General features: G+C 43.5%; 1 protein-coding gene across 3 annotated transcripts in view; it reads left to right on the top strand.

Annotated features, from left to right (window-relative positions):
* Positions 1 to 24,060, top strand: part of KIF13A (kinesin family member 13A) — a 209,641-nt gene that overhangs the window by 89,705 nt on the left and 95,876 nt on the right. For all 3 annotated transcript variants that reach the window (XM_047101542.1, XM_047101541.1, XM_047101544.1), the window contains exon 4: positions 15,579 to 15,639. In XM_047101542.1, coding sequence (XP_046957498.1) covers positions 15,579 to 15,639 — 61 coding nt within the window. The remainder of the gene's footprint in view (positions 1 to 15,578; positions 15,640 to 24,060) is intronic.

Below are 24,060 nucleotides of genomic sequence, written 5' to 3'. Positions count from 1 at the left end.
CACCCAGGCACCCCTCTCTTCATTTTTTAATGTGTGCATGAAGACATTTTCAACTACATAGGTAGCTCACGTTATCTCTGTCGGACGGCGATGTTTGCGGCCAAACACACGGCTGAAAGAAGCACCACAGCCAACCCTCACATTTCCGCCTTTATGTCCGGGTCCACGAGTGTTTCAGCTGCACGAGCCCCGTGGCAGCATAGTCCCCCTGCTCTGTGTTTTTCCCAGGAATCTTCTTTTCCTTACCCATTCAGAAGTCATTTATTAGACAAGTATTAACGGAGAACATTTGTGAAAAGTCTTGCATGAGGAGGTTGTGGGGTTCAAGAGGCGATTAAACTTGTGGCCCCTGCCCTCTGGAAATCATAACACGGAAAGGAAGTTTCAACCTGTCAGCCCTGTAGGTAACAAAAGAGAGATGATGAACATCATTGGCTCTTCCAGAGTTTTTTTGTCTTCCGAGGAAGAAAGGCTTGAGGAGGGTATTCACGTACGGGTGTGGTTTTCAAAAGGCGTGGGATCCAAGAGGTATTTGAGGAACAGAAACAAAGTAATGGCTGTTAAGGGAAAATTGTTTCTCTAGTCACAGCACTGATCCAATGTGTGGGATTTCCACAATAAGTGATTCTCTAATTCTGTTTGGACACCCACAGGATATCCTACAAGTTAATTCAGCTTTGACACTGACTGCCTGCCCAGAGTCAGCCCAGACCGCACAGGTTCAGGGCGGGGGGCTCAGTCCCAGAAGACCACCCTCACTTCAGGCCCTATAGTCAGTGGGCCCCCAGGTTACCAGTACTCCCATCTGACTTTGCTACAAATCACAGCCTCCCAAGACACTGCCTCAGGTTCAGTAATTTGCTAGAATGGCTTTCAAAACCCAGGGGAACGTTTACTTGGGTTTACTGGCTTATCATAAAGGGTACGGTTGAACAGCCAGAGAAAGAGGTGTGCAGGGCAAGGTCTGGAAATGTCCCAAGCACAGGAGTTGGAATGTCATTTTCTGGTACATGGATGCATTCGCCAAACCTGAAAACTCTGAATCTTATTATTTAGGGATTTTAATGGAGGTTTCATCTCAGCTCCTAACTAATCTCTAGTTCCTCTCCCTTTCCCAGAGAACTGGGGTGGGGGTGGGGCTGTGGGGTTGACAGTTCCAAGCTTCTAGTCGAGGCTTGGTCTTCCTGGCAGCTCACCCCCTTCAAGAAGCCATCCAGGAGACCACCACGTGTCGCCTCACTTAGAGCAACAGAGGATCCTGTCACTAGGCGAATTCCAGGGGATTTAGGAGATCTGTGTCGGGAACTAGGGATGAAAACCAAGAATATATTTATTACTATATCACAAGTGCCGCGGGAAGGTGTAAACTCGGCGTAGATTGTAGAGTACGGGAAATAGAAGTTGCGTATTAAAAACTAGGAAAGCAGGTAGCTCATAGAGGGCTTGGGAGTCTGTGTCATTCCGGCCGGCTATGCAGAATCATTTAGGATTTTTGTATCAACAGGTTATATGGGGGGGCCTGGAGGGCTCGGTCAGTTAGGCATCCGACTTCTGCTCAGGTCATGATCTCACGGTTCATGAGTTCCAGCCCCACATCAGGCTCTGTGCTGACAGCTCGGATCCTGGAGCCTGATTCAGATTCTGTGTCTCTCTTTCTCCGCCCCCTGTCCCCCACTTGCACACACATATTCTCTCTCTCAAAAAACAAAAACAAAAACATTAAAAAAAGTTATATGGTGGGTGGGGCGCCTGGGTGGCTCACCTGACTCTTGATTTCGGCTCAGGTCATGATCTCGTGGTCATGAGATTGAGTCCCATGTCAGGCTGTGTGCTGGGCATGGAATCTGCTTAAGATTCTCTCTTTCCACCTCTGTACTTACCCAATCTGCCTGAGGGTGCTCGCTCTCTCTCTCTCTCTCTCTCTCTCTCTCTCCTAAAAAACAATATCATCAGAGGCATGCAAATCAAAACCACAATGAGATACCACCTCACACCTGTCAGAATGGATAAAATCTTTTGATAATAGAAAAACAAAAAAGTGTTGGCAAGGAGAAAAAGGAACCTTTTTGCACTGTTGGTGGGAATGCAAACTGGTGTAGCCACTCTGGAAAACCAAGTGTGGAGGTTCCTCAAAGAAAGAAAAATAGAGCAACCATATGATCCAGTGATTCAACTACTGGATATTTACCCAAAGAATAAAAAAATATATATATTAATTCAAAGGGATATATGCATCCTATATTTATTGCAGCATTATTTATAATGGTCAAATTATGAGATCAGTCCAAGTGTCCATTGATAGATGAATGCATAAGGAAGATGTGGTATGTATATGTGTGTATCTATCTATATAGAGAGAGATGACGGAATATTACTCAGCCATAAAAACAATGAAATCTTGCCATTGTCAATGACAGGGATGAATCTAGAGAGTATAATACTAAGTGAAATAAGTCAGTCAGAGAAAGACAGATACCATATGTGGCATTTAAGAAACAAATGAACAAAACAGAGACAAACCCAGAACCAGGCTTAACTGTAGAGAGCAAATTGATGGTCACCAGAGGGGAGGTGGGTGGGGGGATGGGTGAGAAAGGTGAAGGCGATTGAGAGTGCACTCACTGTGATGAGCGCTGAGTGATGTGTGGGATTGCCAAGTCATTATATTGTACTCTTTTTTTTTTTTAAATTTTTTTTTAACCTTTATTTTTTGAGACAGAGAGAGAGCATGAATGGGGGAGGGGCAGAGAGAGAGGGAGACACAGAATCAGAAGCAGGCTCCAGGCTCTGAGCCATCAGCCCAGAGCCCGATGCGGGGCTCGAACTCACGGACTGTGAGATCGTGACCTGAGCTGAAGTCGGACGCTTAACCGACTGAGCCACCCAGGCGCCCCTATATTGTACTCTTAATACTAATAAAACATGATGTCAACAGCACTGGAATTAAAGAAAGCTTTTTAAAAGTCACATGATCAGAGCATGCATGAAATTAATCTGGCTGCAGGACGTAGGATAAATTATGAGTGTAGAATATCAGGTGAGAGCAATCGAGATTCACTTTATAATAACCACTTTGTGCGTCCATCAGCTTATGCGTGATGCAGTGGTAACTCTCCAGTCACTACTCAGTGGCTTGAGACCACTGAGGTTTATTTCTTAGATGCTCTATGTCAGCTGAGGTCAGCTGTGGCCCTGCACCGTGTGGCTTTGGTCTGGGCGCCCATCTAGAGGAGCAGTCCTTATCTAGGATGTGCTATTACTTCGGCAGAGAGAAAAAGAAGAGAACCAGGCAGTGGCCTCTTACCTGGCTCTGAACTGGCAACATCTCTGTCCACGTTTAATTGGCTGAAGCAAGTCACATGGCCAAGCCTGATGTCAGTAAGTCAGGGATTATATTCCTCCTTCCAGAGCACTGCAGTCACATCAGGCAGGGATGTGTAATCCCCTTTCAGGGAGGACAGTGACTAATCTGGAACAGTAATACAATCCATTACACTTTGTAGTCCTAAGTCACATTTGTTAAAAAGCAAAACAAAACAAAAACAAAAACAACAAGAAAAACCTCCCAAGAAACAACAAAATCCTCAGAATCATGCTGGTGTACATTTCTGAATTGAAACTTCTATGGGCTCTCTGCCTGTCTCCTCTTTCCTTCTCTCGGACTTTGTTCAGAGGCAGATGTCCCCACTGTAACCGTGTGCCTCTCTAGATGCCTAGAGATACAGCTGAATGGCTACCAGGTTCATGGACTACAGACCCCATCTCTCTTGCTTTTGGCATCAATCCGTCTCCAAAACCTACTGGACCAGGCAGGCTCTCAGGAATCTCTCCCACCTCCCCTACCTCTGGGAGAGTGAACTCTCTGCCAGCCTTCCCAGTGTAATCTGTTTACAATCCCTGGAGTACCTTGGGTTTCCCATCTCTGCTGACCTGGGGACTCAGGGTCCACCCAGCTTCTCTGTGCTGGACCACCACGCCCGGTCCCGCAGGGGTGATCGGCAAAGGAGACGAGATACTGGTCGGGTCTAAACCAGTTCCAGAGATCGCTCATGGCAGGTGGTGCCTCGGTGACTCAAATTCAACCTGGGTTTTATTTGATTTTTTTTTTTTTTTTTTTTGGTTTTAGTGAGCAACAGCCGTCATTTATTAGACACCATGCAGCACATACACAGATATTTGCAGCTTATCTTCTGGCCTGTTTTTGTTGATGAAGAAATATTCTTGTGTTTGAAAACACCCAAATCACCTTGTGAATATGCTGTTGGTGAAGTTATCCCGGTGGCTAGTTTTTTGTTTTTTTGTTTTTTTGGGGGGTGAAGCAATCAGAGCATGAAAGAACCAGGAGGAAAAAAAAAAACACAGGTTGTATATTTGTGACACCCTCACCCCCGCCCCTCACAACCAGTGAGGCAGATTTTAGAACTGAATGATAAAGGGCTTAAACATGAAAAGAATGGAGTATCAGAATGAGTTGGAATTCAGTTAGTACTGCATTGCTCACACACCACTAATTTGTACGTTTGTGGTATAAACGGGAAGGTCTCCACCCTGTTATAATATCGGTCTGGGACTTGGGAGAGCTCATTCCCGCTTTCAAATTTATTGGAACTCTGGATGTTTTCACTTTCGGTGCCTTTTCCCACAGGCTGTTGAAATTCACACGCTACCTTCACTCCTGTATTCCAGGGCGACCCAGCCCGATGACTTCTTCCTTTAACATCTCTCACATTTATTTTCTTCCAATAGTAGCTGGGAGTCTGTCTGCTGAAAGTGACTGGAACTCAAACTGGAGGGAGCGCAAGATAAAGTTATACGAATGACTTTGGGGCATCCTTTACAAGGACAGGAGGTGGCTGGGGTTCAGATGGCAGTCGCCTCTCCTGATTTCCCCATCTCCTGTGCCTGTTCCCATGTGGGTCCCTTCCTTTCTGTCTCTCACTGCTTTCCAGCTGTGCCTGCTTCTTTAGTTCCTGTGGTTAGAAGCATGGCCTCAATATGTCCCAGATTTTTATAGCATCATTTGAGAGAGACTTGTTTGGCTTCCCTAATTTCAAATCCAAAACTCCCAAAGACATCCACTTTAGGGCCAGTTAACTATGGCCAAGAGATTCTGGACTAAGTGTCCCCCGTGCACACGGGGGCTCTTCCTGCCTTCTTCCTTGAGTAATCATACGTGGAATATATGATTTGATTTGATTTGATTTGATTTGATTTGACAGCGTGTGCGTGAGGGGTGGGGGGGAGAGAGAGAGAGAGAAAGAGAGAAAGAGAAAGAGAATTTCAAGCAGGCTCCATGCTCTGTGTGGAGCCCAATGCGGGACTTGATCCCGTGACCATGAGATCAGGACCTGAGCCAAAATCAAGAGTCAGGCGCTCAACTGGCTGGGCCACCCAGGGGCCCTTGAATAAATGATTTTGCATGCCACATAAGAACATGGCGGTAGCTCCCGGGAACCACGTGGCTGGTGTGGGAGTTAGCACAATTGTCCAAAGGAAAGATGCTATTTCTAGAATAAATAAGGTATGGGTTTCTGAGCAAAAAGAAAAAAAAAAGTGATTTTCACTACAGCTTCCCTCCATCTGTGCCGAGGCTGATAATTAAAAACTTTTACCTTCTTCATAACGCTTTGCTAATTGACCTCTTTGTTGCTCGTCTTACACCCATTTGGTCCATCTTCCACACAGTTGCCCCGGTGATCATTCAGAGTAAGAACGAAGCCCTGTCATCCGCCCGCGAGCTTCTCAGTAAGGAGCATGAAGTGTCCCGTGGTCTGCCCCCCCCCCCCAGTTCTCCCCTCCTCCTTCCCCTGCCCACTGCTCTTGCAAACAACTCCAGTGGCCCTTGCTTCCTTTTCTTCTGTTGCTTGCCAGGTTCCCCCTTTCCCTGGAGCACCTTTCTTATTTGTCTTCTTCATGATCATTTGTCAAACTTCAGCCCAAGCTTTACCTTCTCTAGAAACATTTCTGGAGGCTCGCTCCTCCACCCCCAGCCCCACCGGGTCACTGTTCGATCTTCCTATGTCTGCACTGCCTTCTACAGCTCACGCTCTTTCCTTCTCTTGGTTACTTCCCTCTATTAGAGAGTGAGGGCTTTACAAGTGGGGGGCTCTTGTTTCTGTCCTGACCGGCTCAGCAGATGCTTACGACAAAGACAAGCCAGTTCTTTGACGAGCCGCTTCTCCACGCACCCATAGAAATTCAACCTGTGGTGTAGAGTGGCACTTGCCCACAGCTTAGCCGTTTCCTACGACAGAGCGTGAATTCCCCGAGACCAGGGGCATTGCCTCATCAGCCCGTTGGTGCACAGCAGACGCTGCTGGCTTGCGTTGAGTCTTTATGCAAAATCTGGCTTTGACATCTTCCCAGTCAGTCAGGCAATATTGACTGTGTGACTCAAGACGTCGTCTGGTGTGCACATCTAGGCATAGATAAAGAAAATGATTAATCTCTGCAAAAAGGGAACCGTTACTCGACAGCATTTTAATGGGAAAGTAGTGGGGCGCCTGGGTGGCGCAGTCGGTTAAGCGTCCGACTTCAGCCAGGTCACGATCTCGCGGTCCGTGAGTTCGAGCCCCGCGTCGGGCTCTGGGCTGATGGCTCAGAGCCTGGAGCCTGTTTCCGATTCTGTGTCTCCCTCTCTCTCTGCCCCTCCCCCGTTCATGCTCTGTCTCTCTCTGTCCCAAAAATAAAATAAACGTTGAAAAAAAAAATTTAATGGGAAAGTAGTGTCTGCTGGTAGAAGTCACCAGTAATAGGGGTGACCATCATGGTACTTCTTGATGCACAGGAGCAGATATGCTCTCATGCAGGGCTTGAGTGGGTGCTGGCAAAGCCACTTTTGCAAACAGCGGTTGGAGATGGTTCTGGGCATCAGACAGGCTTCAATGACCAACTTTCCTTTCCGCTTCAGGCCAGCTTCTTCAAGATGAACGACATCTAACTCTTCTTTTTTTTCTATGACTCTTCACATCTCTGACTTAGGAGAAAGAAATGAAGGGGAAGAGTGTCAAAACTTGACACTAAAAGGAAGATTCCGACATGACCCGAACTGTCTAGGGCTTTAATTTGGGGAGGGGTCTGACTCAGTTCTCATAACGGTGTGGTGAAATGCGAACAGATTTGGCACTTGTCTTTCAGGTTAACTGGGGTCTTTGAACTTGACAAAATTGAACATTGGCAAGCCAGTACTTCTAAAGCTAGAGAAATGGGGGTTTGTGAAGAGATCTCAGGCGCAGTTTCAAAGTTAGGTAGTTGCCACAACAGGCTGTTAATGGCAGCTGGGGCTGCAGATGTGAACAGTGGATTGATTGTGCAAAGAGAGGAGGGAAACACACTTCTTCGTGCAAAGGAAAGCTCGTCCGCATGGAGTGTTCTTTCCCCCAAGGGAAGCCCTTTAGATTCTGGATTTGGGAGGTAGCAAGTAGTGTGCTTTGCATTGATGCTTTTGTTAACAGAACTCAAGAAACTATAGCAACTCTTCCGCTGATGGCCGTGGGGATCTTTGTTGCCTTTTCACTTTGCTTTCTTAATTTGATAAAGCGAATCGAGCTATCACACCATCTAACTACATCTGTACCTGTAGGAAATAAGGAAATGAATCCGCACAGCCCCTGGCTCAGGGGAGGTCGCGGCTCAATGAGACTGTGGAACACCGGACTGTGCATGGTAAATACTAAACACTCCACAAGCGGTAGGGCTACTATCTGGGGAGAGAAGCTGGCTCATAGATGCCATTAATACTGGTAACAGAGCTGCCGATAGGGAGTCACTGTTTTACACCAGGCATCGTATTGGTAGGTATTTGCTTAAATCCTCACAAACCTAATTGAATGTAAAATATGCACTTATATAGGTAGAGGATGTATTAGAGAGGTACAGCTTTTCACTAAGCCAGCACAGAGGAAGGAGGGTGAGGAAACACTGGAGGAGGTGACCTTTGGACAGGACTTGAAGAACGTGTTGTAGATCACCGGGCAGAGGTGAGGAGAGGAAGATAGCTGCTGAAGGAGGGATTCCCTCACAGGTCTCCATTCTCTTTTCCTCCTTTTGCCTGTGGACTTCCCACTGTGCTTAATATGCCCAGAGGATTCCTTGGTCATGGGTGGAAACTCTCAGAGCTGAAGATCTGGGTAACTCTGGACAGAATAGATGACTAGGGGTGTTTGCTCAACTAATGTCTGTAGGGTGACCCTAGTCCTGTTACTTCCACAGTTGAATGAAAACAGAGGCTTTGACAAGGGACCACTGTGGTGTCTCCTAGGGTCACAGTAACCAGTCAGTGTGTGCCATTTTAAGCAGCCATCTACATGAAAACAGATTTACAAGACCATTTAATTAAAAGGTACTTTACCAAGAAGTTGCTTTATAGAGCAAATTCTCAGATTTTTTGTTTGTTTGTTTGGTGGAATTATGGACAAGAAAAACATTAGGAAAACCAAAGTCTTGGCCTCTAAGAATTAGTAATTTAGCAGAACAAAGGGAATCTCTATCACACACATATTACCACCCCCCCACACACACAGATAAGAAATTCACAGCAATGAGTATCCTTAAGAGTTTTATAAAGAAGTAACATTTGAGATGTCATTGAAAGATTAAAAAAAATTTTTTTAACGTTTTATTCATTTTTTGAGAGACAGAGACAGAGTGTGAGTGGGGAAGGGCCAGAGAGAGAGGAAGACACAGAATCCGAAGCAGGCTCCAGGCTCCAAGCTGTCAGCACAGAGCCTGATGTGGGACCCGAACCCACAAACCATGAGATCATGACCTGAGCTGAAGTCAGACACTTAACCCACTGAGCCACCCAGGTGCCCCTGAAAGATTGTAATTTGGAGAAATTGAAACAGAGTGGGCTTTCCTCATTGTGTCAGAAATCTGATCTATATGTTTAGAAATATTTGTTTATGTACAATTATCTTGAGATAAGTTGGGGTTCCTCACTTTCTGCCTGAAGAAGGGGCTGTAAGAGGTAAAAATGATTTTGGGGGCGCCTGGGTGCCTCAGTTGGTTAAGCATCCAACTCTTGATTTTCACTCAGGTCATGAAATCACGTTTTATGGGATCGAGCCCTGTGTCAGGCTCTGTGCTGACAGTGCAGAGCGTGTTTGGGATTCTCTCTCTCCCTCTCTCTGCCCCTCCCCAGTTTGTTCATCCCCCCCTCTTTCAAAAATAAATAAGTGTAAAAGAATGTATTTTAAGTAATTTTGGGAAAAAAATGTCCCTTTTGTCCCAAGGATAATTGTTTTGTTTTGTTATTTTTATCCAGACTATTTGCAACCAGAGGACAAACAACATGCCTAATACATAATTGAGTTCCCTGTAGTACCTGAAATTGAGAGGGGTGGCAAATAGGTATTTGTGATTGCTGTGGGAATCAAACATCATGCAGTTGGAGAACTTCTCGGTGAATCCACACCAAGGAGGAACGGAAGGTAGTTGCTTTGCATGGACCTGCGTGTTTGGTTTCCATGGGTCAGGAAAATGATGACAGATCATGTTTCTTAGGACGCTGATGCCTTCTGGTTCTTCAAGGACACAGAAGATTCTTGCATTTTTAAAAATTGAATTTTGCTGAAATGCCATCAGAGCTAGAACTTTTAGGTAGGACTGGAGTTTGACTGTGTTGCATCCTGTGCCTGCATCCTGGAACTCCTTTGCCTCGGAATATATACCACTCAGCACATTTGCCTTATTAAAAACAGCTTGTCGTAACTTTACTAGATGTTCAGTGGTTCACAAAGATGCAAAGCTAACATTTTTAAGAGAGCAATGAAGGTGGAACAGATGTGAACAGCAAGCTGCAGGGAATTAAATGCCAGTATGAGTTTTACAAGTTGCAAATGAGGAGGAAGGAGTGGGATTCTGAGAAGGTAGAGTAAAGTTTTCTTGGAAACAACAAAGACAATGGCTTTCAGGGTTGGAAACAACTGGACAGCATCTGTCCTCTTGGCTCTTTATCAAATTGAAGGCTCTTGGAAGGTGTGGGTGCTTTCACAAAAAATGCTCACCATGTGGGTTGGCGTTGACAAGACCAGAAATTTACACTTGGTTTCCAAATTTGATTTATCGTTTTAGTCAGTTGTATGCATCAAGAAGTCCCCCACCCCCACACCGCAGTTACCATGCTAGGGCCTTCGTGATGAATAGAGGAAATAAGCATTCGGGAATTTTATTTCATTTTATTTTTGTTTAACATAATTTATTGTCAAATTGGCTAACATACAGTGTATACAGTGTGCTCTTGGTTTTGGGGGTAGATTCCATGGTTCATCACTTACATACATCACCCAGTGCTCATCCCAACAAGTGCCCTCCTCTATGCCTGTCACCCACTTTTCCCTCTACCAACCCCCATCAACCCTCAGATTGTTCTCTGTATTTAAGAGAGATGGAGGGTTTGCCTCCCTCCATCTCTGTGTGTAACTATTTTTTTCCCCTTCCCCTCCCCCATGGTCTTCTGTTAAGTTTCTCAAGATCCACATATGAGTGAAAACATGATATCTGTCTTTCTCTGGTTGACTTATTTCATTTAGCATAATACCCTCCAGTTCCATCCACGTTGCTGCAAATGGTATGATTTTATTCTTTCTCATTGTGAAGTAGTATTCCATTGTGTATATAAACCACATCTTCTTTATCCATTCATCAGTTGATAGACATGTAGGCTCTTTCCATAATTTGGCTATTGTTGAAAGCGCTGCTATAAACATAGGGGTACATGTGCCCCTATGAATCAGCACTCCTGTATAAGCATTTGGGAATTTTATTGAAAGGAATTCAAAGTCTTAAGTAACATATTTCTCAAATATATTGTGGTGGCTTTGAAAAACATGATTTTCTTTTTAATTTGAAATGGTCAGTTTTCAAGAAATAGCTCTCAAGAAGATGGTTTTGATATCTCTTTTGAAATGTCAGTAGATTTTGTTTTGTTTTTTAATGTTTACTTATTTTTGAGAGAGGCAGAGAGAGAGTGAGCAGGGTAGGATAGAGAGAGAGGGAGACACAGAATCCGAAGCAGGCTCCAGGCTCTGAGCTGTCAGCACAGAGCCCGACATGGGGCTTGAACTCATGAACCCGGAGATCATGACCTGAGCCGAAATCGAATGCTTAACCAACTGTACCACTAAGATGCCCCGAAATGTCAGTAGATTTTGTATTGGAAAATCAAAAGGACCAAAGGAAATCATGTCCCCTTTTGTTACAAACCTTTTGTGATGAAATTATAATTAAATCTGGCCATGAAAAGAAGGCTAATAGTTTGTGAATAGTTTATTTATAGGATTAAGAAGGTAACAAGGGAAATTTTTGGGCTACATAAAACAAATTAGTTTGAACATCCTTGAAACTGTTTTCATAACAGTCATAAGAAATAATTGTTTTAGCAACAAATAATTGGTCTAATCTCTGTACAAACTATAAAGTATACATGATGTGGCCATACCTGTTATCCACCTGAGCCACAGCATAATGGTGTCAAAGGGGACCCTGGTGCTCATCTCGGGACCATATTGTATTTTTAACCATTTTTAACCTCAAAAACATGCATATGAAAGTAATAAAATATCCAAAAATATATCTTGCTGTTGAACTTCTGCTTACTCTTACTGGTTCTCACATCTCTTCTGTGTTTGTGTCTGCATTCCAACTCCTGCTTCTGGTATTATGTGTATTTACTGAAAAAATACTCTCTAGAATGGCCACTCTGGATGAGATCCTGACCCAGGTGGTGAGAGGTTCATGAGACATAGTCCCTGTCCACAAGGAGCTCATGGTTTCAAGTGGCAGTAAGACCCACACAGAAGATCTGAGTCATAAAATAGGACCACGTGTGAACTAGTGCCGTGGGAGCTACTAAGTGCTGTAGAAGTTCATAGAAGGGATGATTGCTTGTAGCCTACTTTAAAGAAAAAAATTATAACAAGAATTTTTCTGTCCACTTGCTTTGAGCTTTAGGGAAATCCTTCAGGTGTCTAGGCGTCAATTTTCTTTTTTAAAAAACTTTTTAAATGTTTATTTTTGAAGGAGAGAGAGACAGAGTGTGAGCAGGGGAGGGGCAGAGAGAGAATGGGAGACACAGAATCTGAAGCAGGCTCCAGACTCTGAGCTGTCAGCACAGAGCCCGACATGGGGCTTGAACTCACGAACCCGGAGATCATGACCTGAACCGAGGTTGGACACTTAACCCCAGGCACCCCTGGGCGTCAACTTTCTTTAAAAAAAAATTTTTTTTTTAATGTTGATTTATTTTTGAGACAGAGAGAGACAGAGCATGAATGGGGGAGGGTCAGAGAGAGAGGGAGACACTGAGTCTGAAGCAGGCTCCAGGCTCCGAGCTGTCAGCACAGAACCCGACGCGGGGCTCGAACCCACGAACCGCGAGATCATGACCTGAGCCGAAGTCGGACGCTTAACCGACTGAGCCACCCAGGCGCCCCCTTAATGGTAAATATTTGCTAAAATAATAACCTGTACTCCATGACTGGATGGGGGATGGCCATTCTAAATGTCTGTCATCCAAGGTTTTGAAATTCGAGACCTAATTTAGATGAGGGAATTCTATTATTTTTGGCCAGCAAAGAGCAGTCACATCCACCAGTACTATCATGGGCCTTTTCTCCTCTGCAGGTTTTTGCTGTTGTTTGTTTGCTTCCTTTTAAACCTCCTCTGCAGGGTTTGAATTTTAGAAGGCAAATGGTTAAAATGAAAATTTTTTTTTATCTTCCTCTTTGTGAGCAAAACCAACTTTATTAACCGCTAGAAATGGAAGTTGGCACAGAATTTGGGATGTTACTGAGAGGTAGACCCTCAAATTTGGGGTGGATTTAATTTAAAAAAAATTTTTTGAGTGTATATTCATTTTTGAGAGAGCAGAGTGTGAGCTGGGGAGGGGCAGAGAGAGGGGGAGACAAAATCCGAAACAGGCTCCAGGCTCTGAACTGTCAGCACAGAACCCGACGCGGGGCTGGAACTCACTGACCTCGAGATCATGACCTGAGCCGAAGTCAGATACTTAACCAACTGAGCCCCCCCAGGCGCCCCTGGGTAGATTTCATTTTATGTCAAGTCGCATTACACTTCCCTAGCCTTCTTGTCCCATATGCAGAGTAGCAAATGGTTAAAAATAAGTTTGGGTACAAAAAATCAACATATGCGGAATAAATGATTGTTTCCCTGTATTAGAGAAGCTACTAAGAGGAATTCATTGAGACTCTAGAGGAAAATAACGAGGATACATCAAAATTGGAAAACAGCCTCTGTTGGCCATTTAAAGTAAGGAGAGTTGACTTAGGTCAAAAGGAAGGGAAAAATGTCCTGAAAATGGAAGTTAAGTGTTATAAGATGCCATCAAAGGGAGGTTATGGAACCTCCTTTTCTAGAAATGTTTAAAAACAAGACAGATCATCATGTCTCAGGAGAAGTGTTGAAGTTCAGTCCTGCCCAGAGGCAGGAAGATTAACTGGTTTTCTCCTGTGTGGTCTCTCAAGTCATTGGAAGAGCCCTCGAATGTAGTAAATATCCCACACTCTGTTGGCTGAAACTAGTGTTCATTTTAACCTTGGTTACTGTAAGGCCAGAATGAATAGTGTGTATAAGTAACAGAATTGAATTTGGATTTGAGATTGATGGTGTGAGTGTTGTGCATTGTATATGCCTGAATCGGTTGTAAAAGCACGAAAGTGTATGTAGTACTGAAACTCTCAGAGCATAACTTATCTTTTTACGATTTAGAAAGTACCTGCTTTCTTGCAAGGTCTCGGTATCATTAATCACTCAGTAAATTATTACAAATAACCGCTGTGAAAACTCTAGGATACAAGTGTGAATTGGGTATGGTTCCTGCCTTCAAGGAACTTAGTCGACCAGTGGAGATAAACCATATGCAAGGATCATATACATGATTAATGAAAAACAGATCAGTGGAATCAGAGTTGTGAGAAACTGGATTAAACAGCATTGTAAGATTTCAGAGAGGAGAGATAATTCTTTTAGATTTAAACAATAAATATTTCCTGGAAGAAAAATGTATTGAATTGGGCCTTAAGAAATACAAAGCATTTTGGGGGCAACTGCGTGCTTGAGTGTCCAACTCTTTCAGCTCAGGTCATGATCCCAGGGTCATGGGATTGAGCCCTGAGTTGGGCTCTGCACTGAGCATGGGCCTGCTTGAGATTCTGTCTCTCTCTCTCTCTCTCTTGTCTCTTCTCCCTCTCTTTCCCTACCTCTCCTTCACACGTTCTCTCTCTCAAAAAAAAAAAAAAAAAACGAAAAAAAAGAAGAAGAAGCATTTTGAAGGGTGTAAATGAAGAGGAGAACAAGGACAGGGGTGGAATTGTTCCTACTGATTCCAAGGTATAGACAAGTTCAGCAGAAGCATAAGGAAGTTAGGGGGCATGGACTGGAAATGCCTCTTTGCAGACAGTCTCAATGCCAGCTCACAGAGTTTGGGTTCTGCTTGTTCAGTGCTTACAATCCCTAGGAAATGATTAAGCATTAAAGGGTTCCTGTCTGTGGGAGGTCTGTAAATTGCTGTTTGGACTGCAGGGGGGGGGAAAGCTGTAGCCAAGAGCCCAGAAAAGTGGCTACTGGGTCCTCTGCGCCAGAGTTTGCTAAGGGGGTATGCTGAGAAACAATAGTGTCAAGGCATGCTCATATAGGCATTAACTAAGAAAGGGTCTCTTCACTAAAATTAATTGGAGAAATAAAGTTAAGCAATTAAATGGGTTTCTTTGCTGGATAACTTTTCAGAGCCTTTAATATTGAGAATTGCATTGAGGATCTCAAATAGTGTGAAATTTCCAACACAATTTAATTGTTTTTTCATGGAATATCTCCTAAAATTACTGTTTTTGGATCATGCTTCGGGGAACATTGCCCTGTGCATCTGCTAATGACAGCTGGAACACGAGTGATGGTTATATGCATGGAAGTTGTGATTGGATGAGATTCCAAATGGGAGAAGCATCAGCCTTTCCCGATACATAGTAGTCATTTGGTAACTCTACAGAAATGCACCCAAGAGTGAGTTATCGGTTTGTTAGCAAGACTTGGCCCAAGATGGTACGTTGAAACAGGGAACAGAGTCCAAGGTGGAAATGTGGGGAGTTTGGAGCTTTAGCTACAAATGGTGGCATCATGGAAAGCTGGAAGGAAGTGGTTCCAATGCAAGTTGATCACTTGAGAAACCATGGGAAGTTGTTACTTGAGAAGCCATGGGAATCTAGCCAATGGCTTTAGCAGATGCAGAAACTGTGGACTTGGGTGAGAAGTCATTGTTTTTTTCTTACTAAATGCATTGTCAATTTTTTTTTTTTTTTTTTTTGGTTAAGATATCTGGCTGTTTGCATTCTGGATATTCTGCATATGAATAGCCTATTCATATGCAATGGACTCTAATCCAGTAAGATAACCATCAGTGTAGTCCAAAAGAAACTTTAGGATTAATAAAGCATTAAACCTATAGTGTTTATTGTCTTCATCAGACAGTAATAGGGATCCTCTTCTTCATCGTGAATTCTTTTTTGCAGTTTGATATACTCCTAGAAGTTTACTAATCTTTAATATTTTCTTCTTTCCTTCAGGTATTTGCCTTCGATTATTGCTTTTGGTCCATGGATGAATCTAACACTACAAAATATGCTGGTAAGTTGACTCTCTCTTCACTTGATTTTTGGGTCTCAGGACTCTTCGTCTGTTTTCTTTCCTCTGGAATTCTGTTTTTCCCGTAAAATTCACTCATTCTTTCCAATTCCAGCATGTGGGCTTTGAAGTCAACAAGGTTTATTTCAGGATCGGACTCTGCCACTAACTTGCTAAGAAGTCATGGGTGTGTTTTGTTTTGTTTTTTAAGCCTCGGGTTTTTCACCTGTAAAGGATGTTAGTATCTTCAGAGGTGTTCCATCAGTTAGAAATAATGGGGAACCACCTCAAGCCAGAGATGCTAGCTGTTGTGATGATCATGTGAAGAAGAGGTTTAATGTGCTGTGTCTTTCCTCGTCGCCAGCACTGTGGGAATTCATCTCTCCACCAATACAAGGAAAGCAGAGATGCTGTTGGTTTCCAGGACCCGCTCAGTCCTGAGTGTTCTTACAGTCATTGGTGATATGAACTCCACGTTCCTCAGGGAAACATGGCCTCCCAGCCTCACATTTTGCTAGTGTTCTTTCCTTGAGGCATTTCATTCCTAGTCCATCGAACATAGATGACTACTAATTTTTAATTTTTTAACAATGTTTATTTATTTATTTTTGAGAGAGAGAGAGAGAGAGAGAGAGAGAGAGAGAGAGAGAGAGATTGTAAACAGGGGAGGGGCAGAGACAGGGAGAGAGAATCCCAAGCAGGCTCCAACCTATCAGCTCAGAGTCCAGTGTAGAACTCAAACTCATGAGCCATGAGATCATGACCTGAGCTGAAATCAAGAGTCAGACACTTGACCGACTGAGCCACCCAAGAGCCCCTGATTCCTACTCTTTTGATTATGTCCTCATTTCTTTATTTAGTCTTAATGACTGTGTTCTCCTCATCTCTACTTATAGGACCATCAGCTGAATGACTTTCTCATTTACTTTTTTTTTAATGTTTATTTATTTTGAGAGGTGAGGGGTGTAGAGAGAGAGAGACAGAGAATCCCAAGCAGGCCCCATGCTATCAGCACAAAGCCCAATGCGGGGCTCAAACCCACAAAACGTAAGAGCATGACTTGAGCTGAAACCAAGAGTCCTGTCATACACTTAACTGACTGAGCCACCTAGGTGTCCCTTTATCATTTACTTTTTTTTTTTTTAACATTAATTTATTTTTGAGAGAGAGAGACAAGTTATGAGTCAGGGAGGGGCAGAGAGAGAAGGAGACACAGAATCTCAAGCAGGCTTCAGGCTCCAAGCTGGGGCCCAATGCGGGGCTCGAACTCACAAACCATGAGATCATGATCTGAGCCAAAGTTGGATGCTCAACGGACTGGGCCATCCAGGTGCCCCTAGTGATAGCCTTTTCCTCACCACATATAGCAAACTTGTTGAGAAATTATTTGCCATATAATTTTTTCAAAAGTGAACAGTCTGGAACTAGGAAAATTTCTTCGGTTGCTCCCAGTGGGTAAATTTGCCTTTCTTTTCAAACATCATTCCTACACCTGTAGCAAATGTATTCTATAAAAGTGAATAATCACTTCTGAATGTTGCTTGTAATTAATTTGTTTTTTTTTATTGGCCCATTAGGACTTTAGACAAATTCTGCTGAGTCTAAAATAGTCTGCCTTGAGTATTAGCACAGTGATGTGTGTGTGTGTGTGTGCTTTTGGATTTAAATAAACTACCGAAGTAATGCATTTCCACTATAACAGAAACATGAGGACAAATGCTGTGGCTATAAAAAGTCCAAACTTTGTTCAGTCGATGTTATTCAAGATATAGGCAGATAAATGAGAAAGAATGAGATCCTGCCATTTGCAGCAACATGGATAGAACTGGAGGGTCTTATGCTGAGGGAAATAAGTCAGTCAGAGGACAGATACACGTTTTCACTCATGTGGATCTTGAGAAACTTAACAGAAGACCATGGGGGAGGGGGAGGGGGAAAAATAGTTACAAACAGAGAGGGAGAGAGGCAAGCCACAAGAGACTCTTAAATACAGAGAACAAACTGAGGGTGGATGGGAGGTGGGGGAGAGGGGGAAGTGGGTGATGGGCATTGAGGAGGGCACCTGTTGGGATAAGTACTGGGTGTTATATGTAAGCCAGTTTGACAATAAATTGTATTTAAAAAAAAAAAAAAAGATACAGCCAGATATATCTTCCTGACTTAGAACTCTTCCCTTGGAATTCTCAGATACCTTCAAGGACTCCTCACAACTTACAGATAAAATCTATACTCCTTGAACTACATTTAGGGTCCTTTATTCCATAGCCTCAGTCTACCTTCCTCCCCTTCTTCTCCATGACTCCCCACCACCAATTCTGTGTCCCCAGCCCAGTGCTGTGGTTCCTCTTATATAACCCAGGGAGCCAGAAGGTCTCAGTTCCTCAAGTGTTCATGAAATCCCTACTGTGTATGCAGCCTCGGAAGCCCTGGAGAATCTAAAAGTTAGGTGGAAAGCAAAGGACTGCATAACAACAGTAAACATTTGGAGAGAATATTTAGTTAACTGTTTCACACATTTTAAGTGGTATGGAAAACTCAAGGAAGGGCAAAATCTGGAAGGGCTGAACAGTTGCCTGGGAAGGCATCTTAGGGGAGAAAGGACCAAAACTGGGCAGGAAAGTGAAGGTCCATAGGTGTAGCAAAAGCCAGCATAGAGGGTTTCTAGATAAGAGAAGCAACATGGCGTCAAGGAGGGCACAGGGACTTCAAAGTCAGACCTGAGTTTAAGTCTTAGGACCGCTGCCTTGGCTCTCTTCTTTAATCTCTGAGCCACAGTTTCTTTTCTATAAAATGGGAAACATGGCGACAATATGCGTCTCATATGTTGTTGTAACTCAATGCACTGACCAGTGGAAGGTGCCCATCAGTGACACCTCATTTGGCTTTTCCGTGACTGAAGATGGAGAAGTTGGAGTGAGCACAGTGTAAGCACTTGTCTTAACAGAAGGTGTGTCGTGGGGGGAAGCAGTGCGAGACCTATTTGTACTTGCTGACTGAGGCCAAATAATAGAAAATTAAACTGAGTTTAGTTTAGACTGATTATTGGTTTAGACTGATAGAGTAAAAAAACCCCAAAAAACAGGGACTATTGGGGTGACATGGTTAAAATAATCCTTAAGGGAGGCAGTCTTTCTTTGTCCTATCTTCTAGAATCACATCCGCTCTTATTGCCCAAGAGACCATTCTAGTCTTCTGCAATATATCACTCATATCCCTGAATATAGGACAAACTTTTTTTTTAAATGGGAAATAATTTTATTCAGTACAGATGATAAAATTCAAATGTGAAACTAAAGATTTCTGGAGCTCCGCATTACAAATTAGTATGTTCAGAAATGTTTAAAAAGATAAGAATGATTTTTAAACATACTGATAGTCTAAAGTTTACCATTTCTTGTCTGCATGATCACATCAAATAGCGGGTTCCATTGAATGGATTCTCTCGGCTCACAGAGCAATGTCTGTTTACAAAATTCAGAGAGACATTCTCTTGTTCTTTGGATGGTGGTATTATTGTACAACTACAGTGACCACCTTAGCAAAAAGTAAAATCCTTGCCAACCGTTCTCAGATTTGTTTGTACTCATAATTTGCCCATTACTGGTAGATTAGTTGATGGGTTTCGTACTAACTTGATTTCCTTTCTCTTCATTAAAAAAGAATTCACAATTCCTTCTTAATTGTGAATAGAAACATTAAGATAGAAGGCATTGATTCTCTGATGAGAAATAGAGGAAATGCAGAAAGGGAAGCACAGATTTCCTGAAACCGACCTATTTGTCAGGCTCAGTGAATAATGGCATCATTGATACTGACTGAGAGCTCTCAAGGCAGCTCTCAGAACTTAGGTTGAGGAGAGGGGAGGAGGGGAGGAGGAGTGAGGAGGAGGGGAGGGAGAGAGGAAAAGACCAAAAGCACTGGGTTTGAGAGAACGACCAGAGGCAGGGGCGTTAAGTCTCATGTGGTATGTCAGATTGTTCCGTTTTACTATTTGTTAAAAGTGACAGCAACACCCTTCACTGTCAGGCTTTGCGGCGTAGAAATGCACAAGTATGTAGTGTGTCTAATGGCCATGGCAGCCAGCTATTGCAGTGCTAGAAGGAAGAATGTGGGCTCCTGTCCCCCCAGACTGCCCAGGTTCCAATCCTGGCCTCACCGCCTTCGACCTATAAGGCCCGGTGAGCCACTGAATCTCACTGCAGTCGTGTTAAATGAGGACAATAATCATTCCCATCTCATAGGGCTGATTTGAGGACCAAATGACCTGTTTGTAGAAAGTACTGAAGCCAGTGCTTGGCACATAGGAGAAGCTCACTTAATATTTATGGTCTTTATCATGGTCACATGGTGGAAGTCGTGAGGATAATAGCATCAGCCCTGTGGAAAGAAAATGCGTTGTACTGGGGTTGACCAGACCTGGTTTTGCCACAAGCCGCTCACCTTGGGGGATCTGTTTCCTCATCTGGGGAAGGAGGAGATAGGGCCCAGGGTGATCTCAGATCCCCTCTAGCTCTCTGATAAAACATGAATCAGACATTTTGTGCTGGTCACACAGCTGTCCCAGTGGACTTTTCAGAGGCAAGTCAAAGACTCGTTTGTTAAGCGGTTTGCATTGCATTGAATCAGGCTTTGAGACGTTTTACATTTTAACTGTATTATTTATTATAACTTTTGGGGGTAGGTAGGCATAATAATGCTTGTGTGGCAGATTATTCTGAGTCTTTAAAGCAAACACCCTTGTGCCAGAACTAAGAAAAAAGCAAAACAAAACAGAAGTATATCTGCAGAATCAGGCCCCCAAAGCTTGGTATATTTCTACATAAACTCTTACCTTCCTCTACTCTTCACCTATATGTACATGCACATAGACATAAAACCACATTTAGGACTATAAAGTTATTGTAGTGAATACTGACAGGTAATCAGCCTTTGTAAATGTTTAAATCACTACTGTTTGTAATTAAGGCCTCGACAATGAATCCATCCATGTTTCGTCACTGCCTAAAATGTACCATGTTGGTAAATAACAGTGACTGCCAGTCCCCTTGATTTCAGTTTTCTTCCTAGTGAGGGAATATTTTTCACAGACCTATTTTTCTATAAATCTTCATGCCAGAAATAAAAACCAGTCTGGTGAGGGGCACCTGGCTGGGTCAGTCGGTACAGCATTCAACTGTTGATCTAGGGGTTGTAAGTTCGAGCCCCACGTTGGGTGTAGAGATTACTTAAAAAATAAAATCTTTGAGGGGTGCCTGGGTGGCTCAGTCGGTTGAGCGTCTGACTTCAGCTCAGGTCATGATCTCACAGCTTGTGGGTTCGAGCCCCGTGTTGGGATCTGCGCTGACAGCTCGGAGCCTGGATCCTGCTTCATATTCTGTGCCTCCCTCTCTCTCTGCCCCTCCCCTGCTCATGCTGTGTCTCTCTCTGTCTCAAAAATAAATAAAACATTAAATAAACAAACAAACAAACAAATAAATAAAGTCTTTGAGGTGCCTGGTTGGCTCAGTCAGTTAAACGTCATTCTTGGTTTCAACTCAGGTCATAATCTCATCGTTCGTGAATTCGAGCTCTGCATCGGGCTCTGTGCTGACAGTGTGGACCCTGCTTGGGATTCTCTTTCTTCCTCTCTCTCTGCCCCTCCTGTGTGCGCTCTCTCTCTCTCTCTCTCTCTCTCTCTGAAAATAAATAAATTAATTAACTAATTAACTTAAAAAAATCCTTAAAAAATAAAAATAAAAACCAGTCTGGTGGTGGCCTATCTGGGATCAATGTGGACATGAGCATTTCCTGGCCCAGAGCCTCTAAACTATTGACTTAGAAGTTATATAACAATCGTCACCATATGGCACGTTGCTCCAACTTGCTGTGGCCGTGTGTTTTCAGGCATTGTTAACACCCTGCAGTTCAGGAGAAAGGTTCTGTGTCTGATGCTTGTTCTGCTAGCGTAGCTTTGTGCTGTGAGCATCTGAGCCGTGAGCTCGGCTGTGGGGCAAGCCGCTGTGTTGGATTCTGTTCCCATGGTATGGGACATTCTATGTGCTCAGAGGTAGAAATGATTTCTCTTTCACACTGTTCAACTGAAGCAAGAACAGGGACGAGACAAAACAATTTACATTCTAAAAGCCAGCAGTAGCCGAAATAGAACCAATATTTTAGCAAAGTTCCAAAAATACTTGTTTCAGTGTGCTGAGTTGGTTCATTCTTTCACTATTCAAGCACACAAGAAGCACTCAGCAAGTACCTTGCACAATATACATACTCAGTAATTGTTGGCTATTAGGTTTATCAAAACCATAGACATTTTCCCTGTAGTTGTGAGAAGCAGTAGTGGTCGATTCTTTGAAAAATTTGGTAAAGTAGAGAGTCATTATAAATGATGCATGCCATCTTCAAAGACACGTAGGAAACAGTCTGAATGCAGAGTTCTTCTAGATTTTTCTTTTTTCTTTTATGGCCCTTTGCAAATTGTCTTACCCGTACCTCATTTGACAATTCTTTTGGTGACTAGCCCTCATCAAGTTGCTCCCTTAAGTGCCCAACTTAGCTTTCTTAGAATCAGCAACTCTCTTTTTACATTTGTTAATAAAATTATGTAACTACAGAGAAGTACAATGACATAAACCAGTTTAGGAGCAGACACAGCTGACCCTTTGTGAGAACATAGCTCAGCTGGCAGGGGTCCTGAGCACAGCCTAGCAGCTGGGGTGGTTTAGGGTAGAGGGGGCATGCCTGTGTACTGTTTTACAGATGGAACAGAATGTCAGTTAATTCAGAAAGCTGGGTAAGTGCAGGTCAGTTAAGAGAAACTTTTTTTTTTTTTTTATCACAAGAATCTTTAATGTTGACTTTGAAGTTTACTCATGGTGGGGTTGTATTTGTGTTTGGTAAAGTGTGCCAAGTGCCCACACTGGAACTGTTTCAGTTCATGTCCCTGCATTGCACACAGTGTTTCCTGAACCCCGTGAGGTCACAGGGGCCTTGACTTTTCTCTTGGGTAGACCAGCCTTACCGGTAGAGAAAAACCTTTCTGAAATAAACGAACTAAACTAATATTGTTAGATTTTTTAAAAAGAGAGAGTGTGTGAGTGTGCATTTGTGTGTTTGTACGAGTGTGTATGTTGTGTGTATATTTGAATATATGTATGTGTATACATGTGTGTGAGTGTCTGGTGTGGGTGTGTAAATGTGTTTGTGTGTGTGTGCATGTGTGTGTATTTTTCTCTTACCTGTACTCCTGTATTGTTAGTGTTTATTTATTCTTGAGAAACAGAGATAGAGTGTTAATAGAGGAGGTGCAGAGAGAGGAAGAGACACAGAATCCGAAGCAGGCCTAGGCTCTGAGCTGTCAGCACAGAGCCCAACACGGGGCTTGAACCCATGAACTGTGAGATCATGACCTGATCTGAGGTCGGGTGGTTAAATGATTGAGCCACCCAGGCGCCCCCTATTTTTTTTTAAAGTAGGTTCTCTCCCAATGTGGGGCTTGAACTCATGCCCCTGAGATAAAGAGTCACACGCTCTACCAGCTGAGCCAGCTAGGTGCCCCTCTATTCCTCCTTTTTAAAAAAATTTTTTTTACATTTATTTATTTATTTTTGAGAGACAGAGACAGAGCACAAGTGGGGGAGGGGCAGAGAGACAGGGGGAGACACAGAATCCGAAGCAGACTCCGGGCTCTGAGCTGTCAGCACAGAGCCCCACGCGGGCTCGAACTCACAAACCGTGAGATCATAACCTGAGCCGAAGTTGGACGCTTAACCGACGGAGCCACCCAGGCGCCCCTCTCTACTATTCTTCAATCCCACCCAGCCCCACCTTCTAACAGGCTTTCCTTTCTTCATCCCTGTCTATTCCTTACTTGTACCCAGAGACATCATTTAACATAGTGCAGGCTATTTAGGGAGGTGGATAATAATCACAATAGACAGTACACTTCTGAGCGCTAGGTTCCCAGCACTGTGCCCACCCCTCTACCTGCGGTGGGTCATTTAATTGTCATGTAGTCAATCGTGTTGAAACTATTACTGTCCCTGTTTTACAGATGAGAAAACTGAGGTTCTTGGAGGTCCTCCTACCTGTGAGAGAGCTGAAAAGCAATTGTAAAGATAGATTTGAGTCAGTGACAATTACATGTGAAGGTTCTTATGGATTCTCCTGTAATTCCAGGCGATCCTCTCTTCTCTGACATCCCCCGAAAGTGGCTGTATGTGGAAATCACGTTGCAGTCCTCTGGCTTGGAACCCGGCCAGGAATAATTCTAATAGTGTTCTCCCTCCTGTCAGACGTTCTCTGGAGTCCCGAATGCTTATGTTTGGTTTGGGCTTTATTTTAATCTCCCCTCACGTGCTGTCAATATTGTGCTCCCCACAGTCCAGGAGGGATTTGGGGTCAGGCCTACTCCTGTACCAGAGAGAATATATCAGA

Source organism: Lynx rufus, unplaced genomic scaffold (assembly GCF_022079265.1).
Source record: "Lynx rufus isolate CCGP_SWC_20201006 ecotype Redwood Valley unplaced genomic scaffold, mLynRuf1.p SCAF_6, whole genome shotgun sequence".
NCBI classification, from domain to species: Eukaryota; Metazoa; Chordata; class Mammalia; order Carnivora; family Felidae; genus Lynx; species Lynx rufus.
This window is presented reverse-complemented; position numbering and strand designations above follow the sequence as displayed.